The following is a 19,296-nucleotide window of genomic DNA, read 5'->3' on the forward strand; positions in this document are numbered from 1 at the left end:
GGGGGGGGGGGGGGGGGGGGTTCAGCTGGACGGCAGAGGGTCGCTGGGAGGGGTGCAGCTGGCTGCCAGAGTACTCACTGCTCTCAAGCACACAGGCGCGAATGTCGACACGCACGAGCGAATATGCATGTCTGTTAAAAGACACAAACGCTGTAACGAGGATTGAAATCCGTCTCTCAGATCAGTGGCTGTAAAAAAAGTTAACGAGTTGGAGGGTGATCAACGTGTGTGAATGGACGCTCCGCGGAAGCAGAAGCCAAACTCACCCCAGCACTGCTCCGATGATCGTCCCAGCCACCAGGCCTCCGAGGCCCAGGTTCAATCTGAAGAGGCCTCCAGTCACAGCTACACACACACACACACACACACACACACACACACACACACACACACACACACACACACACACACACATCATTATCGACATCATTCATAACTCAATGTGCTGGCATGCGTTTTACTGCACGTCTTAAAACAATATGTCATCAGGTTAACGACGGTTATTACAGTTTCATTATTGTTGTCAGTGCCAAAGATTTTACTACGGATGATTTCAGAGGCTGAAAAAACAGTTTCTGCTCAATATAAAAAGACATTTCCAGGACAGTGAATTTCTGGTGTTTTGAAATATTATTTTTGGGGTATTTTAGGCTTTTATTTTGAAAGCTGCATTAGATTAGCTGCATAAAGACAGATGTGGTTTCTGGATGAATGGGATCATGCTGCAGCAGTGAGTTAACACGTTTCTGTGGACATTCGTCAAGTTTATAGCCATGAAAATTAAAAATAAATGATTATATTATTATACAAATATTATTACATAAGTCCTAGATACACTAAAAGGTCAGGCAGAAAGCAGGAACAGGAGTGAACTGTGCAGCAGCTCATTGAAACTGCCGCGGTTTTTATGGGACAACTCCCAGATGTGGGAGATGTGCGAGTGTGACAGTCATGTTGTGACACAGCTTTCCCTGGATAATAAAAAAAAAAGAAAAGAAAAGGAGGAGTTATTCATCAGACTCACCTCCAGCTGCTGCATAATTACTGAGGCTGTACTTGTCTCTGTACACAGACAGTCCTGTGCTGACCGAGCTGCAGGGGGAGGGAGGGGACACACAGGTGAGCGAAAGACAGTTAGACACAAACTCTGCTCAGCTGCATTTCGTAATAATAACAACAATAAAGTAAATTAAACATTAAGTGGTTGCGTACAGACCCTATAACAGTGTTCATGTCGGATGCAAAATAACATCATTAAATTATTAAATTGCAATCTCTCAGTTGTGGAAGCAGCAAGCAACTAAAGTGTGAGACAAGTTAGAAAATAACATAACCATCTTAAAGGGAAGCTGTATTATCCTGTACAGAACTTTTCCATTATTGTGTCTATTTTCAAGACAGGAGTTGTCAGAGAGGAGCGCAGTGACCTTTGTTGTTATCATTAGCTATAATAAGGCATGAATCGAGTCTCTATTGTGTCTGTCTCATTTCAGTAGGAATGTGAGGTCACTCTCATATATTCTGGGTATAAATTCTGTGTGAATCTTGCATCCTTTGAACATTTGCACTGCGAGCTCTGGTGTGTAACTTGTTCCCTCGCTGCAAGAATAAATATCCTACTCTTATAATTTTCAGACGGTATTCCTGAGTTTATTTGATAATTTTCCTAACAATCTACTCATCTTCTTTTTGTTGCTTACTTGAACAAGGTGACAAACGCAGCCACCCTCCAGCTCCACCTCCACCCGTATCTCAAGAAACCTCGGATAGCTGCATTGTGGGCCGAGCGCTGAGTCAAACAGAAACAGACGCCGTACCGTAAAAACACTGCTGCTTATCCTCATGAAACTCTGACATCATCATTATTATATTATCTATTATTTTTCCACCTGTGCACTCAAAGTCATCAGGTCAAGGGTTACTCTCACCATTCACACCACTTCCAGATCATCACATCTGGATTATCTCACCAGCAAATTAAGGTTAAGTCGTAATTATTGTGAATCTTCGTCTCAAACGTTCCCTAAACCCTCTCCTAGTTTCCACATGTTCACACACAAACTAGGAATACAGATTTCACTTACCACCGCTTCTACACGACTACTGTAGATTTCCGCCTGGCTGACCTGGATGTACCTCTGCCTGGCGTGGCGTGCAGCTGGAAGGCCTCCGTAGATCAAGCCCGCTAGAGCGGCCACTACACCGCTCTTCACCACGTTGGTCAGCTCCTCTGGGTACCTCTGTGTCACACTACAGGCAGACGAGAGCGACAGCGTGTTGCGTTAGCGGTGCTACTTCAGGTTATCTCTGATTCTTCTACGATGCCAGTCTCCCTCTGTTATTGATGAAAAGAGTCCAGTGCACTTCATGTCCCTGAAGGATCTGACTCGGGCTGACGCTACTGTTTGTTTTATTTATCACTTAATCTGCCAATAATTTTTATGATTTAAAGAATCTGAAAAGCTTTACGCTAAAGAGAAAGAAAGAAAAGCATCACATCCTTACAAATAAGAAGCTGGAACTAAAGGATGTTTTGCATTTTTGCTTGAAAAGAGCAAGATCTGAGATCACATCGTCTACATCTGGAGTATAAACAACAACAATACCAACCAAGTGGAAGCAGAGACAGGGACAAACTGTTTCTAACAACGTTCAAGAGATTTAGATTTGAGATTTTGAAAGAGAGCGAGGTGATAAAGGGGTTAAAGACAAAACTCAAGATGGAACAACAAGAGATTGACAAACACTAACTCTCTGTCAAAGAGGTCCTTGATGCGGTCCCATCCTGTGTCTGGGAATTCTGGCTTGCCCAAATTGCTTGGCATGGTGCTCAGAGAGGAGATGGGTGCAGGACTGGTGGAGGAGGAGGAGGAGGAGGAGGGCATCTGTGCAGGCTGGGCAGCAGCCACATCAGCTGCGTGGACCCTGGGGAGCAGGAAGCAGAAGGAGGGAGGCCTGGCGCTGTGGATGAGGCCCTGCAGTAGGCCAGTGCTCGGCGTGCCCCAGGGGGCAGAATCTGCCTGCCATCTTTGCAGAGCGAAGCCTGTTCTGGGCTGCTCTGGACGCATCACGCTTCAGCTGGCGTTAGACTGCAGCAGAGAGGCAGAAACACATGGCCACGGGTTGGGATGTTGCACTCACTGCCTCGACTTAAGCTCCATCCTCAAAACAAATAGCCTTAAGGCAAATGAAATCCTGGCAGGGCTACACAGGCTGTCAGACTCAGCAGCTGTTAAATGGTGCAGTCTTATCAAAACACACACAAGCAGATTCCCTGGGAAAACATTTCTTACTTGACCTCAAAATACGTCATTAAGCTTTCAGTGCACTGCTGTCACCCTCAGGTCCTCTGAGTGGGACGCATTGGCTGGTCCAGGGTCAAAGGTTAAGAAATACGGTGACTTTTTATTTACAAATTTAGCTCTATGACTTGGGAAATGCCACCAAATAAATATAAATGTAACACAAGAGCACGAGATCAGTTATTTATTTCATACATCCTCCATAAACATATCCTACATGTCCTTATTTGTCGTTTCATAATGTGTAATATAGTACCATAAACAAATAAGTCTAATTCTGATTTGACACTTTTGAGCAAACAGCTTCACAAATGTGAATAATTGTGGCTTTTGTTTAATTCAGGCATTTATCAATACCTGTGCTATTTCAGGTAGGAAAACTACTAATAGACAAAGTGGTTAAACTAGGAAGAAATAATGACAACAAAGTCAATCGCAGCCATGTTTCTGACAGTCCACCTGCTGACTTTCTCTAATTAGCCTAATGATACAGAGCTGTGTCAGGTCAGCATGACTTCTCCAGTGTTGTTAGCTAGGCTAATGTCACGCTATTTTCCTTTCTCTGTGACGAAGACACCAAACTACTTCACATTATAACGTGTAACATAACGTAAAACTAAGGTTTGAATTCCGGCAGTGTGTTTACATGTCACGTTCCTCCAAAAACTGTAAATAAAAAATGTAAATAATCATGGCTGTCCGATAATGGAGGCATTAGCGCTAGCTGTTTGCATGCTAGTAGCTTCGTGTGATACTAACGGTAATAACAGTTTACCTGCAGCCGAGGCGGGATTTCTCTACGACGAACCGTTTCTTTTATGAATCCTGGTTAATCCCACGTCAACTCCAGATACTGTTTATATTCCGGTTTCTTATCATTGTCCTTCTGCTGTCTTGTTTCTCACCTGTGACTTTCTGACACAGCACCAGCATCCTGACCTCTGTCCTCCGCCAGGAAGCTACTGCACCCGATGTGAAGACAGCGCCGCCTGTCGGTGGAGGACTGAGCATTACACTGAATAGACGGCTAAGAGCTAAGAGTGCTAATTGCAAGTGTTTACAAACCTGTGCACAGGTGAAGACATGTAAATAAAAATAAATAAATAAATAAATTTAAAAAATCACAAACAAAGACGTCATGAGTGAAATGTTTTTTTTAAGAACCAAAGTTTAAGAACAAAACCGCTGCACAAGCTGTGACAACAATTTGAATGTCACATGATCAGGCACATGATCACAGCTTTTTGGTCAAATCAACATTTTAACGGAGCATTTTTTTTTTTCCCCCACAGTAAAACAGACTGTTAAAAAAAAACATTTAAGAGAACTTGCTTGCTCACAGTACAACGCGAATACTACAACATATTCAACATTATCCTGTATGGATTACACACAATCAGTCATGTCTGAACCCAAATAGAGATTATTTTCAGAATAAAAGTAAAAACAATTAACATGATTCAGAGTGAAACAAATTAAAAGTCATTATTGCTATCTGTTGGCACTTTGTGTGAAATGAAATGCTTGTAATTCTTTTGTACTTTTAAGTCATGGAACCTCAGAACTTATCAAGAAGCTATTATTGCATTGTTTGCATCAACAAGTACATGGATATCTACGTTGGTGTAGTGAAACTTGGTAACAGTCTGCTGGAGTTTCTCCGGCGGTCCAGTGGAGGGCGATGTAACAAAACAAAACAAAACAGCTCATATTTAAGCTACTTGAAACACAAAGATCAACAGTCTAAAATGTTCAACATGACACTTTCTCCCATCAAGAACACTAATCCATCTACTTCATATTAACTATCAGCTGAGTGAGTATCACTTTAGGTTATTCTTCATGTTTATATTAACAGGACTTGTGCAGATATGGACCTTAAACCGTTACGTTTCTCAGAGAAGACTGTCTGTATTATTCTATGTACAAAAAGGTCAGACAACGATAGTGGATATTTGCCATTTCTCAGGAAATTCTCCCAACATATTACACTACATTAAATATGCAGCAGCATGACATCTGTAACTATTATTATTGGTACATCCTCTGTGTTAACAGCCAGCAAAACACTTTGCTATAATTTCAAATTAAATATTAGACTTGTAGGTGCGCCACAGCTAAGTGTGCAGGATTCAATTTAAGCGAACGTGTCATTTTTCTTTAGCAAGGCACTGAACCTTTTCTACCCCGTCCTTGTTTTTCATAATAATTTCAAACAAATTCAAAATAATAATGTGAAATTCTGCAAGTCAGATTATACACTGCATGTTAAAGGGGTTGTCCATCAATTCAGCAACTTACTTGATGGAAAAAGGAAAAACAATGGTTGAAATCCTAGCAGCAGAAGCCCAAATATCACAACCTTTACTCCCTTGTTTTGCTCAAACTTAAAAAAAAAAATAAAAAAATAAAAAAAATAAAAAAAAATCCTACATTTCCCATAATGCAATTGTTTTAATTAAACACTTCCTGCCACAGCTTGCCAACTCAAGTTCACACACAGGCTTTGCAGTAGCATTTTTGTGTAAAACCTGTGGAATGCCCCTTTAGTGAGTAAAATAAAAGCTTAGCAACAAACGTCTCCCCCATGTTTCTTTGCTGGTGAGTTTAGTTTGTTATTTTTTGGAACCAGAAAATGATCTATGAAGATTTGAAGATAAGAAGTGGCACCTGAAGATATGGCAGTGAAACCAGAGTCAACTATCAGCTACACCTGTGTAATACTAAGCTCCGCCCCTTGTAACTGTTACTCCTCTAAGAGCACATGGGCTGCAATCGACCAATCGTGCTCTTCGTTAGACTACAACACTGAGCTCATTAAAAAATAAGTGTGAAAAGTATCTGGTCAAAGCTTTTTGACTTTATATCAGCTAAAAACTGTGGCGTTATTTTAACAAAACTGGAACGCGAGTGGTTACATTCATTATCTAGAGTTTCCCTTCACTACAACCGCTCCGGTCCCCGCCGAGCCTCCGTCTTATAGCTCCGTCTTGCTGGGTCTGTGGACAATCTGGTTGTAGCCGTTCCTTCTTTTGGGTTTGTAGGTGAGAAGTTGGCTGAACTCGGTGAGGAGTCTCTCCCAGTAGCAGGAAACATCTCGCATCCGCAGGTGGTCCAGGATGAAGTCCTTACCCCTGCAGGGAGGGGGAACAGGAAGTCAGTCACACTGCTGCTGCATGAGAACAGAGCGATTTCATGGCCGCTACAGTAGGTTTCAGTTATTGGATGTGATCCGTCACCTTGTGGCGATCTCCTGCGCTACGGCATCGTTCTCTTTGACAAACTGTAGAAGTTCCCTGAGGACACAGAGCATGTAAAGACATATTTACAGTTACCAAACACACATTCACACACCTGTGTCCTGGTTCAGGTGCTGACATGTGTCTTTCATTATGAGTTTAAATTACTGACACAGGTGTGTGAATTTTAATATGGAACATCTCCCGTTCCTCCTACTGCGACACGTTCACATGTAACTGCCAACATCCATTCCAGAAGACCAGTTATAAAAGTGTAGATTAAAATAATCTTGATAATTTAGTAATTTAAGTCTTTAATGCTTTTCTGTTCTACCGGATTCTTAACTGTAAAGACATGACATTTTCTAATCCAAAAAAAGCACCAAAAGTTAATCAATAATGAAAATAATTAATAGTTGCAGCCAAATAAAAGTATGATTTTTTTGCAGGCATCTAATGAAAGTAGATTTTCAAAAATATGAGAGAATATATTTCATCTTCTGAGGTGTTTTTACTTGCTGTGTGTTTTCCCTTCATTGATTTATCTAAGTAACTCACTCACTAACTGTTATTGTAGATTAAGAAAATCAGCAAATATTCACATTTGAACAACTAAAATCAATGAAACCAGAAAGACTTAGACCTGGATTTGAATCCTACAAAGGATTATTATGACAGAGGAGAACAGTACCTGACGTCAGACAGATCCTGCTTGACTGGGATGTAGTGCACCCAGGGCTTGAGCTGAGGGTAGAAAAACTCCTGCCACTCATCCCCCACATGAAACACCAGAGAACCACAGAGGAAGAGATGTTTGAGGCGGAAGCTGGCCGCCACACCCCGGAAGTTAAATAAATACCTTGAAGAGAAGGAGGGGAGGACGTTTGGTGAGAAGGTGCTTCCCCAGAATCGTGGATGAATATTATGTCGAGGTCATCTTCAAATGTTAATGCATTAAAAGACCTTTTCAACTTGTCTACTTTTATTCTTGATCTAAAAACAGAGTGAGGACTCCAGCTTACTTGTATTTGCAGTGATCAACCAGTGGGATTTCTTTGGCTGGGGGTCTCCCTAGTGTATCCTATGACAGAAACAGAAACATGATCGGGTCGTCAAAAAACCAGGAAGAATACTGGAGAAGGATGATTTCAATATTTCATAGCTTTATAGTTATTATGAATGTATTTGACCCCGGCGTAGTTTCAGTATGACAGACCCTCTCAGACTTCCAGGCCTGGTTCTTTGTGTATTCTGCATCCACCAGCTCTGGAGCCTCTCTGGACAGAAGGATCAGAGGGTCTCGCTCTGGACTGGTCCTGTCCAAAAACAGAAAAAAGAAAAGAGTCTGTGTGAAAATCAGAGAAAATACGTCTGGTGGGAATCTTGGCATTACAGGTAGCGAGTAAAAATCTGCCGCCAAAGTTTGCAAGCGAAAGGTGAGGCACTGTTTGACAGGTAAAGATGCAATGGGAGCATTTTCTCTTGCTAAAAGGCACAGTGGCACAAACTGTAAACGCCCCTACAGTGTCTAGCTGGCATTGCTAAGAGATAGTCACCTCGTATAAAGTCTGCACTTTGCCACCAACTGCGATAAGAGGATAGTGGCGTTAAGAATTGTTACCAATGAAAATCAGGTAAGTGACATTTGCACTGTCGTGGAAAAACAAACTCGACTCACCGAGAGCCTCTGAAGAATCCTCTGGACTCCTTCTTCTTCCACGGCCACTGAGCTGCAGACCTAACGGAGCGTATCGTACGGATAAGACACACTGAAATCACACGCTTGATGAAATATGGAGGCATATTATTAGTGTTTATTTGTTCCATTAAATCAGTTTCTAATTTTGTGAACACTTAATTAATAATTTAGCCCATCAAATGGCAAAAATAAGAATCAAAAACAAGTAAGAATCACAAGTTACCAAACCTAAAGTGACTTTTTACCCAAGTATTCTTTTCATCTGGTAAAGCATCATATCTGTGAGTCTAAAATTAGATGATATTTACTATATTTACATTATAAACAAACCAAAACAATTCATGAATCATCAAAGTTGGTTATAAAATGTCTTTTAGGGCTGCATCTAGATTATAAAATGGCAGAAAATGGTGATAAATGTCTTCAAATTTACTTGTTCTGTTTGAAAGAAACTTCTAAAACCCAAAGATATTTAATTATAATCAGAGGACACAAAAACACCTGCAAGTACTCATTCTAGAAAATTTTATCTGTTATCTACTTTATTTCGACAGACTATTAAACTAACTGGTTTATAATTGTGTAAAAGTGATGAGCCTTACTTTTTCAGGTCATCCCTCATCAGATCCCATCTCCCCAGCCCAGTGGGGTATATGGGCCACACAGCGGGCCCGCCCTCCCAAAATGTCCACGCCGGGTACATGATGTCCTGGTAGTCTGAGGTCTGCTCAAACCAAAACACACGCACATCAAAACTAGTTATTGCATTTAATAAACATTCACGTTATGTGTGCATTAAAGTACAGCCCATAGTCTGACCTTACTGAAAGAGAAAACAGGCAGGGTCGGCTGCACCCAGTTGGGGACTTGGGGGTAATCTCTGACATTAACCACCATCTCCAAGTCAGGTAACCTATCGATCACCTCCAGGATGAAATGCTCCACGCCGCTGCACCTGAAAACAGGGAACTGATTTAAGCAAAGCTGTAAATACATGCATGCAAGTTTTGGCTGTTAATATAAATTGGAGTAATATAACTCTCGATTGAATTTAAACTTTACCTGGCAGGGAACATACAGTTGTTTTCTCTGTACAACTTTTGACCAATAATCTGGTAGTGGGTGCCCACCCCTCTTTGAACAGTTGCAGCCATGAACTCCTCAGAGATTCCTCCTTTAAAGGGACGCAAGTCATGTTGCAGGACACTGAAACAGAAATCAAGAGGAAAAACGATTCCAACTACACATCATTTATTCAATGCTTTAAAAAATTACATTTCTAATCTGGTTAGTATGTTTAGAAAAACAACCTATTGGGTTGACATTATTTATGAAATCTTGAGGATGGAAAGAATTACTTTATATATTAGGTTGCAACAGGACAAATTCATGAACATATGGGAAAGACAGATAAGGTAAATAACACCTGTACGTTGTTTTATAAAAAGGGTTTTGAGTTATCGGGCAGGAACACCCACTTTTTTTTTGTTATCTGGATTGATTATGTTCTTATGTTTAACTCTGATATTTTATGTATTACGTATTTACTTGTTTATGTTTTTGGATTCTATTTAATTTCCTTAATCTTAATCTTGTTGAATGCCTATAATTTAATTTACTTCACTGGTCCCAAATTGTTTCCGTATGATCTATTTTGCCCTATTAAATTCCTAATTTTTGTGATAAACAAAAATGCATTGGTTTATTGTATGATTGTTTTCCTGAACTGTGATATACTATTTAAAAAGGACAGATATACTGGCATCACACTCACCTTAGATGGCAGCTGCAGTTGACAGGGTTGCAGGAAGTGTACTCTTTAACAACATCAGATATATTTTCTCTAATTTTCTTCCACTCTTTGCCTGTTAAAACGCATAAAAATGTCAATATGTGTCAGTAAAGGTTTCAGTATTGTACCAACCCTGCCTCCCTTAATGACGGATCACAATACAGACTCATCCACTGTCAGGAAACAAGAGATTAGTAGGTCATTATCCCTCAATTAGGATCCTCGTGTGTCCTTTACGTTATATTGGTGAGCGCTAATTAGCAGTTAGCACACCTATAGGTAAAAGGTGCGCCCAGTCTTAATGAATATAAACATCTTAGCGAATATACGTCTTATTTTACATTGTTACTGTTAGCGAAAATGCAAACTTTTAACCGCAGTTCACCTTAAAGTTAGCTAACAGCTTAGTTGTGTTAGCTCGTAAGCTAGTTAGCTAGCTCGTGAAGTGATGAATGACTCCCAACATCAAAAGTTATCTCGCGGCGGCGCAGCGAAACAAACGGCGGCAAAGTCTCGCTGCTGCTTTTAAAACCATTTCAATAGTCGTATTTGTTTTGTTTTTTTAAATTAAAAAAAAGTTTTACCTGCTGCAGCGACCAAACATAAATCACAAACTTGCAGGAGTGTTAAAAGCCTCCACAGCCAAAGGCACTCCATTTTTCTCTCTATCCTCTAGCTGCGCCTGATTAGGGGGGGGGGATCTGTGATCTGTTATTTCTGTCTGAATCCGGACATTACGGTAATGCGCACAGCAAAATTTAAATTTAACGTTACCGTAACCTTCGAGGAGACTGGCTCAAAGTGGCATTAAAGGGATACTCCTCTCAAAATCTGTATCACAATTATATTCATACCCACTAATGTCTATTCAATCCTCATTAGTTTGAAAGCATGAGATAACTTTTTCATTGCATTTGCATATTCATTTTGATATGGATAATGACATTGCTGATGGAATTCCCAAAGCTTCCCTGCTCTCATTTCTGGATCTATTTCAAGGGGCATGAATGGCCACCTCATGAATGATTGTCCTTTTAATGTGCCTGCCTGACTGGGTTTCTCAGTCAGGGAGAGAAGGAGGAGGAGGAAATAAATCCTCCTGAGATGTGGCCGGTAAAGCTAAGTGACGGAGAGAGGAGGAGACAGAAGACAGGTGGAGAAGGAGTGATATGAAAGGAAGAGAGAGAGAGCGAGAGAGAGAGAGAGAAAACTGGTCAAATATTAGCTAGAGAAGTGACAGAGATCAAATCAGTGGGTGCATTTTATCTTGTGCATGGCATCTCTTCACGCTGGGCCTTGAGAGGTTCTTTGATTTCCCTGCCAACTTCAATCCGGCTCACAGACCACCTCAGCAACAATGCAGCAGCTCTGGCTTCCTCTGCTGTGCGGCCTCTGCCTCCTCCTGGCTTTCCTGTGCAGCGCCGAGGAAGGTCTCGAGTTCCCCAACTTCGACGGGAAGGACAGGGTGCTGGACATGAACGAGCGCAACTACAGGAAGGCTCTGAAGAGGTACGACCTGCTGTGTCTGTTCTACCACGAGCCCCTGCCGGCCAACAAGGGTCTGCAGAAGCGCTTCCAGATGACAGAGCTGGTGCTGGAGGTAAGACAGGGAGGAGGGGGAGGAGGAAGATGGGAGTAAAGACACATAAAAGCTCAAGATGTCGGAGGAGTGCTGCTATTCTGTCTCTGTCACAAAAGGTTTATAAATGGCATAAACAATTAACCTGTAAGTGCATTATTTAAACTACTTCAGCATCCACACTGACATTGCTACTGGCTTCCTCAGTTACAGATACCTGAGTCCTGCCAAGAAGATGTCATGACTGATCAAAGGCTTTAAAAGATTTATCTACTGTAACATACCGTGCCATGATATATCTAATGTCACCGATAACATGAACATGTCTGAATAGGCTACAGCTCAACCCCCCCCCCCCCCCCCCCCCCGGGTTGGCCTCACAGCCATGCTCGTTTGACTCTAACCTGTCATAACAAGTCATTGTATAATCAGTGAATGCCTCGTTCCTACTCTGTCTCCTTGACGTGCAGCCTGTCTAAGGTTGAAGAGAGGCAGGCTTCATAACTGTCATGCTTTCACAGACTGATAGACAGAGTCAGTGTCTCACCTGCACACGCTCTCAACTGGCAGGTAGTGATTTCAATCCCATTATTCCCCCTCCTCTGTGGTTCGCACATACCCTGGGATTGTTTCTAGGTCATTCTGTTAATTATAGCTTGTTCCCCAAACTCTACTATCTGACTGTGAACTAGAAATAAGTAGATGTATTCAGGGCCGGGATGATGATGATTATTCGCTCTTTGCTTCCTTTTCAGTTGTCAGTTTTTGCATTCCTATTACGTCTCATGCACCGCTTTGAAAGCAGAAACACAAAGAGTAAAACTGAGTTTCAGCCTCTTCAGTGGAATTTATAAATCTCTTTTCCTTCCTCAAGAAGCGCGAGGTGAAAGGCAAAGCAGCTTTCCCTCCAAACAAGTAATCTCCACAGGGGGCTCTCAGCACACACGCACACGCTCACCTCGGTAATGAGTGGATGTATTGACGAAGACAGCAGCAGCTAAGGATGAGAACTCGGATACACAGTGCAGAGAAGGTGTTGATAAAAGGTGTTTTGATCCACGGGTAATTGTTATTGTAATTCCAGTTGCTCTTTTTCAAGGATAACATGTTAATAATCAACACCAATTAAATTATTTTTATGATCCAGATGAGAAAAAACTTCACGAGAAAGAGCAACAATTTTGAAAATAGTATGAAGTAGCCTGTTTTATTAATCATTTCACAACCGTTAAAGTCAAAGTCAACCACGGCCCTGGGTCCTCGGCCCGAGTCTGGCCCATATCCTTCCACATCTGGGCAGAGTCCAGCTGTTTGCCTCCGACACTGACTGCAGAGCAAGAGATAGTTGAGGCTCAATCATTTGTTCTTTTGCGCTGACCTGATGCTAAGTGACATTTGTCTGTGTGAACACTCAGCTCACAGCTCAGGTCCTGGAGAACAAAGACATAGGTTTTGGGATGGTGGATTCCCAGAGGGACGTCAAAGTCGCCAGGAAACTGGGTACGTGTATTCGCACGTTCATCATTCCACAGGAATCAGCCGCTGAATGTTTCTAAAAGTCACAGAAAACACTCCTGTCTGTCTAATTAGGTCTGGAGGAGGTGGGCAGCTTGTACGTTTTCAAGGACGACCGTGTCATTGAGTTTGACGGCGAGCTCTCAGCGGACACGCTGGTGGAGTTCCTGCTGGATGTGAGTGGAGAACTGATTCTGCTACTTTCAGATGTGTAATCTCGTCAACCGCGGAGGGAAGAAATCCTCAAGCAATTAGCAGCTGCAGCCTCATTAAAGTTCTTGTAAATGATGTAATTCACAGTAACACAAGTTTCAGCATGAAAAAACACTCATGTCATTTAACACCAAAGGTATTTCTGATTGATGCGATAATGTGCGACATTTTTTACATCAATAAATTTAAAGAAATAGTTGAAATGAATATGGGGCTACATGGGCTAATATGGGCCAGCTGCTTGTTAGCTTAGCTTAGCTTAGCTTGATGACTGGAACTAGGGGAATCAGCTAGCCTAGCCAAAGGTAACAGAAGTGTAAAAAAGGGGGGTTATGTGCAAGACTGAGCTATTTCTTAGCTAGGATTAGCTCTAGTAAGCAGATATTGTTAGCATTTGACAGAGCAAAGTTAGCTAAACTAAGCTAACCCACTTGTAGCAGGTTATTTAACAGGCGCACATGAGAGTGGTATCAATCTTCTCGTCTAACTCCCAGCGAGAAGATGAATAAGCACATTTCCCAAAAATGTCAAACTGTGTCTTTGAGCTTTGCTGCTCTGTAGCGTGTCTTGGCAGCAAAAATCACCTACCTGTGTCATACTGCCCCCTAGGTGTTGGAGGACCCAGTGGAAATGATCAACACCGCCATGGAGCTGCGAGCCTTCGAGAGAATGGAGGAGGACATCCGCCTCATTGGATACTTTAAGGGAGAAGATTCATGTTAGTTTATCACCAAAACAAACGTGTAAATGAATGTGTTTGTATCTACAAAGACACAGGAGTGTGTGTGGTGGGACGGGAATACATGTACATCTACACTGGCTGTCCCCTCCATACATTCCCCAGACGCTAATGGGATCTAGAGGCTAATGGAGCTACATCACCACGTAGCATAACCGGCTGCTTAAGGGAAACCTGATTCCAGACTGTGGCGCTCTCACTCAGTCCCACGAGAGCCTTTAAATAACTTCTGGTTCTCTGTCTAATAGGTCAAACTGCAATTATAGTTCCTCTCAAAAAAGAAAAAGAAAGGCAGAAAAAGTGAGACCGGGAAGATGCTATCTGGTCCGATATGACAGTGGCATGAAGTTTCATTACAAAGCCTATTTCTGTCCACAGATAGGTTGGTCCTTGGTGGTGACCTTGTTGGGAGCAGAGCCCGGAGCGCGTTACAAGCGTATAAAACTGTATTAAGGGAGACTTCGTTACAAGGGTGAAGACAGTTGAATCATGATGGGAAATTGAATGAACAGAGTGCGGTTTCGCTGCTTGCCTCCCCGATCACATACTGCAGAATCGGCCGGGAATGCGACCAGAATGTGAATGTGGGTTTCCACACTTTAAATCTGTTTTGTTTTTCCTTTTCTCAGCTTCTGTTTCTGTCTCTCTCCCTCTCAGACTATAAAGCTTTCCAGGAGGCATCAGAGCGTTTTCAACCTTACATCAAGTTCTTTGCTACATTTGATAAATCTGTAAGTCTTCATGTACAAATTAAAACCTTTATTCTCCAACACATAAGATTCATTATGCATCTATCACGTTGCTTTAACACACGCATTAAAAGGAATAGTGCAACATTTTGGGGGGAGAGGAGATTAATACCACTCTTATATTCAAACACTGAATATGAAGGTAGAGCCTGCAGCTGGATAGCGTAGCTTAGCATAAATATTGGGAAAAGATTGTGGTTTTACAGCAGGAACATACTTCCTGGAGTTTTGTCATCAGTAATTAATTGAATTTTAGCTTGGAGGAGAGAAACAGCTTAGCTAACCCTGTTTCCCACTAGCTGCTTCCAATGTTTATGCTAAGCTAAGCTCACTGGCTAGTGGCTGTTTCCTTATTTAATTTACAGAAATGAGAGCAGTATCTCTCTTCTTTTTTTTCCTTTACTAATTTAATATTGAACACTTTGGGCTTCCATAGTGTCATCTTTTTTACAGTCTTTATGCTAAGCTACGCTAACAAGCTGCGTATTGTAGCTTCATATTTAACCATTAGATATGTGGTATCATTCTTCTCATCTAAGTCATTTCTTTAATGAATAGAAACATTTTTTTTTTAAATATAAAGTATATACTCATGATGAAATCCTTATGTTTCAGGTAGCCAAACATCTGTCCCTCAAGATGAACGAGGTGAATTTCTATGAGCCGTTTATGGAGGAGCCTGCCATCCTGCCCGGCAGACCCCTGTCAGAGATGGACATCGTCGAGTTTGTCACCCAACACAGAAGGTTGGTTTGATTTCTATTATTTTAACCGCTGGTGTTTAAGCATTTGGGTGTTTTTTTTTTTAGGGAAATGTGGTTTTTACAGGGCCACGCTGAGGAAACTCCGGGCAGAGAATATGTTTGAGACATGGGTGAGTAGTGGTTTTGCATAAATGTATTTTCAGTGAAGTGATTAAAACTTATTCGGGGGTGTCACATCAGATCAGGTCTGTAAACGTTCCTCTGTTTCTAGGAAGACGACATGGACGGAATACATATCGTTGCGTTTGCTGAGGAAGAAGATCCAGGTCTGTATCTCTGAATCAAAGCTTTTAGCCTTTAGGATTTGGATTTTATTTCTCTTTTTATTTGCTTCAGCACCCGTAGGTGAGCTCAGGTTCCTCTGCTCTGTCATCCCCAGACGGCTACGAGTTCCTGGAGATCCTGAAAGACGTGGCCAGAGACAACACCAACAACCCAGAGCTCAGCATAGTCTGGATCGATCCGGATGACTTCCCTCTGGTTCTGCCTCATCATCATCATCATCATCATCATCATCATCATCATCAGAAAACAAATACACACAAAATCTGTACACACTGGTCAACTGATAAACCAAAGTGAATCTGGTTTGTCTTGTCCCTCCAGCTGACCACTTACTGGGAGAAAACCTTCAAGTTGGACCTGTTTCGACCTCAAATTGGTGTCGTCAACGTAACAGATGTAAGTGAGAGAAAAGTGAAGTGTTTCTGTTTTTACCCTCCATCTTGAACCGGATCCTTTGTGTTCCAGGCCGACAGCGTGTGGCTGGACATGTCCAACGACGAGGACTTGCCCACTGCGGAGGAGCTGGAGGACTGGATAGAGGACGTCCTGTCGGGGAGGGTGAACACCGAGGACGACGATGAGTCAGCCGATGACCAGGAAAACCCTGACAGCTACATCACGGAGGATAGCGACGGAAGTCACGACCAAGACGACGATGACGACGGTGATGACTAAACTGAATGTCTCGGGCTCGGCACATTAGAAACAGATTGTTGACTCATTCAAATGTTCTCATTTCAAAGACGTGAAATTGAAAAAAGAAAAGTGAAGTAATTTAATGTCTCCCAAAAATACAAAATCTAGAGAAGTAGGCTGGAGTTTAATTAGTTAGATAAAACAGAGCTGATTAAAGGTCATCGTGGCCCAGTTTATAACAAAGTTAGCCGGGAGCAGTGATTCTCCTAAAGTCACAGAGGATGGAGATATCAGCAAAATAAAGTTTCATGTAAGTTAAAGCTGCAATAATCCATTTTGTCAACACAACTACTGGCCAATGTTGTTGCTTATTCACCCTTAGACACAACATTAGCATTTATTGGGCGTTTATTAAAAAAACCAAAACAAAGAGCTGAAAGATGCATGAAAAAAGCTGAACCGGGTGTGATCACTTCTTCATATAAAAATAATGATTATAGCAGCTTTAAGGTTGAAATAAAGGATTCAGTAGTTAATATAAGGAATTCTGCTGGTGTGTGTTTATGTGAAAATAAAAGACAAATGTTTTGGTTCTAAATAGAATAGCACTTGAATTGTTGTTTTCTCGTGATTAAATTAAGGGCAAATAAAAATTGAACACTTCTATATATTAAATAGTAACAATCTAATACAAACCTGCATTAAAGGAAAGTAATAAAAGCACTTTTTGAATGTAGACTTGGTGCAAATTTTCACAATGTAAAACAAGAGTTAATAAAAGTACATGACTACAATGTGCAGGTGTTTTACTGTGAACTACACACTTTCCTTAAGAGACTCCACATCGAGGCTCAAGACAACAGATTGGCACTTTCTCTCCCTCAGTCAATTAGCAACTTCACCTTGAATTATTCAAACACCGGTGAATAATTCAGCATTGTTATGCCTCCTAAAGGGAGTAGGGACCTGGACCGTGAGGCCGGGGGAGGTCGGAGGGCGAAGGAGTCGGGCTCAAAGGCTGCCCGCCGGGGCCCTACACACTGCATCAGGAGCGGACACACTCCCGCTGAACCCGTACCACTGGACATGAATTAATAATACAGGGCCATGCAAGAATCATTACTCCCCTGGAGGTGGATGTGGTGCGGTGTGTAAACAGGATGCTTGTACGATGGTGTGGGATTTACACATAATCCATGGCACAGACAGAAAGATGAGAACATTAAACGGTGTGTGTGTGTGTGTGTGTGTGTGTGTGTGTGAATTTAAATGTGACCTGGGGCACGATGACATGTCACACTCCCTCCTGAGGAAGAGGGAGCAGACAGTGTGCAAGGTGCAAGTGTTGTGATGTTGTGCAGGGGCCTCTAGGTTACATAATCCTGTGAATGTCAAGTGTGATGGTGTTTTACATGAACGCAGACTTAAGGGAGAGCATGAAGACTGATCTCTCTCTCTCGAACACACACACACACACACACACACACACACACACACACACACACACACACCCAAGAGAGGAAGAGTGACATCAACACAGTACGAGGATCTAACAGCTTCGATATATAAAACAGCAAAGAACAAAGAAAAGACATGAGTAAGACGCATTAAGGTGGAGATTTGTGTTCAGAAGTGAAACCTGCAGAAGCTAGAGGCATTTCCTGCTCCACGCTTTGATCCGCACATAACCAACCCATTACCAGATAAACAGAGAGGGAGGGATGAAGGCAAGAAAAACATTCCATTTAGATGCAAATGCTCCTCATTTTCCACTCGATCCATCCCTCCGCTCCCCGTCCTGGTCCTGCGTGGATCAGGCGGCTGCGGGAGGGGACGGGAGGGGAGGATGGAGGGTCGGGGGGGGGGGATTAAACCGCAGACAGATGAGTTCCGACAGGCGGCCTCGCGCCACAGGCTCGCAGAAAGGATGAGGTTGTTCGTTTTCAGCATGGGACCCTGACATTGACATTCATTTACCCACGAGGCCCGGCTGCGCAGCTCTGACAGGCTGACGGCAAAGCCAATTACCACAGAGCTCCATGACAACAAAAAGCCACCAAAATAAGGCTGAAAAAAAAAAAAGAAAAGAAATGTTGCTCCGGCACGTCAGGCAGCAGGAGCAGACGCTTTAATGGGCAGCGACAGAGGTGAGCGTTGAGCCGGCCTGCGGTGGAGGCCAGAAACTGGTGCATATGGAGATGCTGAGGATTAAGCTTGAAGGGATGGCGGAGAGGTAATGAAAGATACCGTGTGCACCTGAAACTGAGCCATTAAGAGAAAAAAAAGAAAAAGAAAAATCCATTTAAAAACAGCTGGTGGTGGGTGCAGACTTTCTAATTTTAGCTTTGCAGTTTGATATCAGTTTACAGTTTGGCTGCGGGGAAAATGGAATAAATAAAAATCATCAATGGTCAACGTTAGTTTTTATGGAAACTGAGAATGTAGGTTCATTATCACGGAATATAAATTAAGTTTTTGACCTGGTTAACACGTCCAGGTGGTGTTAACAAGACACATCATGAGCTAAATAATCAGTTAACGCCCTGAACTGCAGTGAACCAATGACAGATTCAGGGTTTCATACGTCACAAACCTTAGGAACCAATCCTGTCACCTTGTGGGGACAGGGGGGCGGGGCTAAATAAACCTGAAACCTCGTCAGTATACAGAAAGAGAGAGTTAGCATTAGCACAACTGCTAACACTGTGTCAGCCACTGCCAGTTAGAAGCTAACAAACAACATAAACAAATGAAAGATGCTAACTATGCTAACGGTTCTGATCC

At 42.2% G+C, this 19,296-nt stretch overlaps 4 protein-coding genes across 5 annotated transcripts in view; 1 reads left to right on the forward strand and 3 right to left on the reverse strand.

Annotated features, from left to right (window-relative positions):
• Nucleotides 1–4,271, reverse strand: part of timmdc1 (translocase of inner mitochondrial membrane domain containing 1) — a 6,335-nt gene extending 2,064 nt beyond the window's left edge. Inside the window, exons 1-6 of one of the 2 annotated variants that reach the window (XM_023395381.2) lie at nt 4,208–4,271; nt 2,752–3,089; nt 2,085–2,250; nt 1,701–1,789; nt 1,025–1,092; nt 267–345 (exon numbers count right to left, since the gene is read on the reverse strand). In XM_023395381.2, coding sequence (XP_023251149.1) covers nt 267–345; nt 1,025–1,092; nt 1,701–1,789; nt 2,085–2,250; nt 2,752–3,068 — 719 coding nt within the window. In that variant the 5' untranslated portion in view covers nt 3,069–3,089; nt 4,208–4,271. Of the gene's footprint in view, nt 1–266; nt 346–1,024; nt 1,093–1,700; nt 1,790–2,084; nt 2,251–2,751; nt 3,090–4,077 lie in introns of both variants that reach the window. The other variant, XM_023395380.2, reaches the window with a different exon arrangement.
• Nucleotides 4,272–4,441: 170 nt separating this feature from the next.
• On the reverse strand, nt 4,442–10,731 carry poglut1 (protein O-glucosyltransferase 1). The gene is made up of 11 exons (XM_023395355.2): nt 10,617–10,731; nt 10,015–10,105; nt 9,303–9,446; nt 9,060–9,195; nt 8,843–8,964; nt 8,220–8,279; nt 7,758–7,857; nt 7,564–7,622; nt 7,233–7,400; nt 6,542–6,598; nt 4,442–6,436 (listed from the first exon to the last, which is right to left on the reverse strand). The coding sequence occupies exons 1-11, from the start codon at nt 10,687–10,689 to the stop codon at nt 6,280–6,282; spliced, it is 1,167 nt and encodes a 388-aa protein (XP_023251123.1). The 5' UTR covers nt 10,690–10,731; the 3' UTR covers nt 4,442–6,279.
• The window catches only part of LOC111645999 (vang-like protein 1), a 48,720-nt gene continuing 36,058 nt past the window's right edge, over nt 6,635–19,296 (reverse strand). The window contains exon 9 of the transcript XR_015436384.1: nt 6,635–6,656. The gene's annotated coding sequence lies outside the window, so the exon portion shown is untranslated. The remainder of the gene's footprint in view (nt 6,657–19,296) is intronic.
• On the forward strand, nt 11,129–17,319 carry LOC111646002 (calsequestrin-2-like). Its single transcript, XM_023395367.2, has 11 exons — nt 11,129–11,632; nt 13,027–13,111; nt 13,202–13,302; nt 13,949–14,057; nt 14,736–14,809; nt 15,443–15,573; nt 15,656–15,701; nt 15,803–15,857; nt 15,971–16,071; nt 16,198–16,272; nt 16,342–17,319. Exons 1-11 carry the CDS (start codon nt 11,390–11,392, stop codon nt 16,549–16,551), a joined length of 1,230 nt encoding a protein of 409 aa, XP_023251135.1. The 5' UTR covers nt 11,129–11,389; the 3' UTR covers nt 16,552–17,319.

This window comes from Seriola lalandi, unplaced genomic scaffold (genome assembly GCF_002814215.2).
Source record: "Seriola lalandi dorsalis isolate HSWRI2012SDOR001 ecotype SW California unplaced genomic scaffold, Sedor1 jcf7180002054962, whole genome shotgun sequence".
Taxonomy (NCBI): Eukaryota; Metazoa; Chordata; class Actinopteri; order Carangiformes; family Carangidae; genus Seriola; species Seriola lalandi.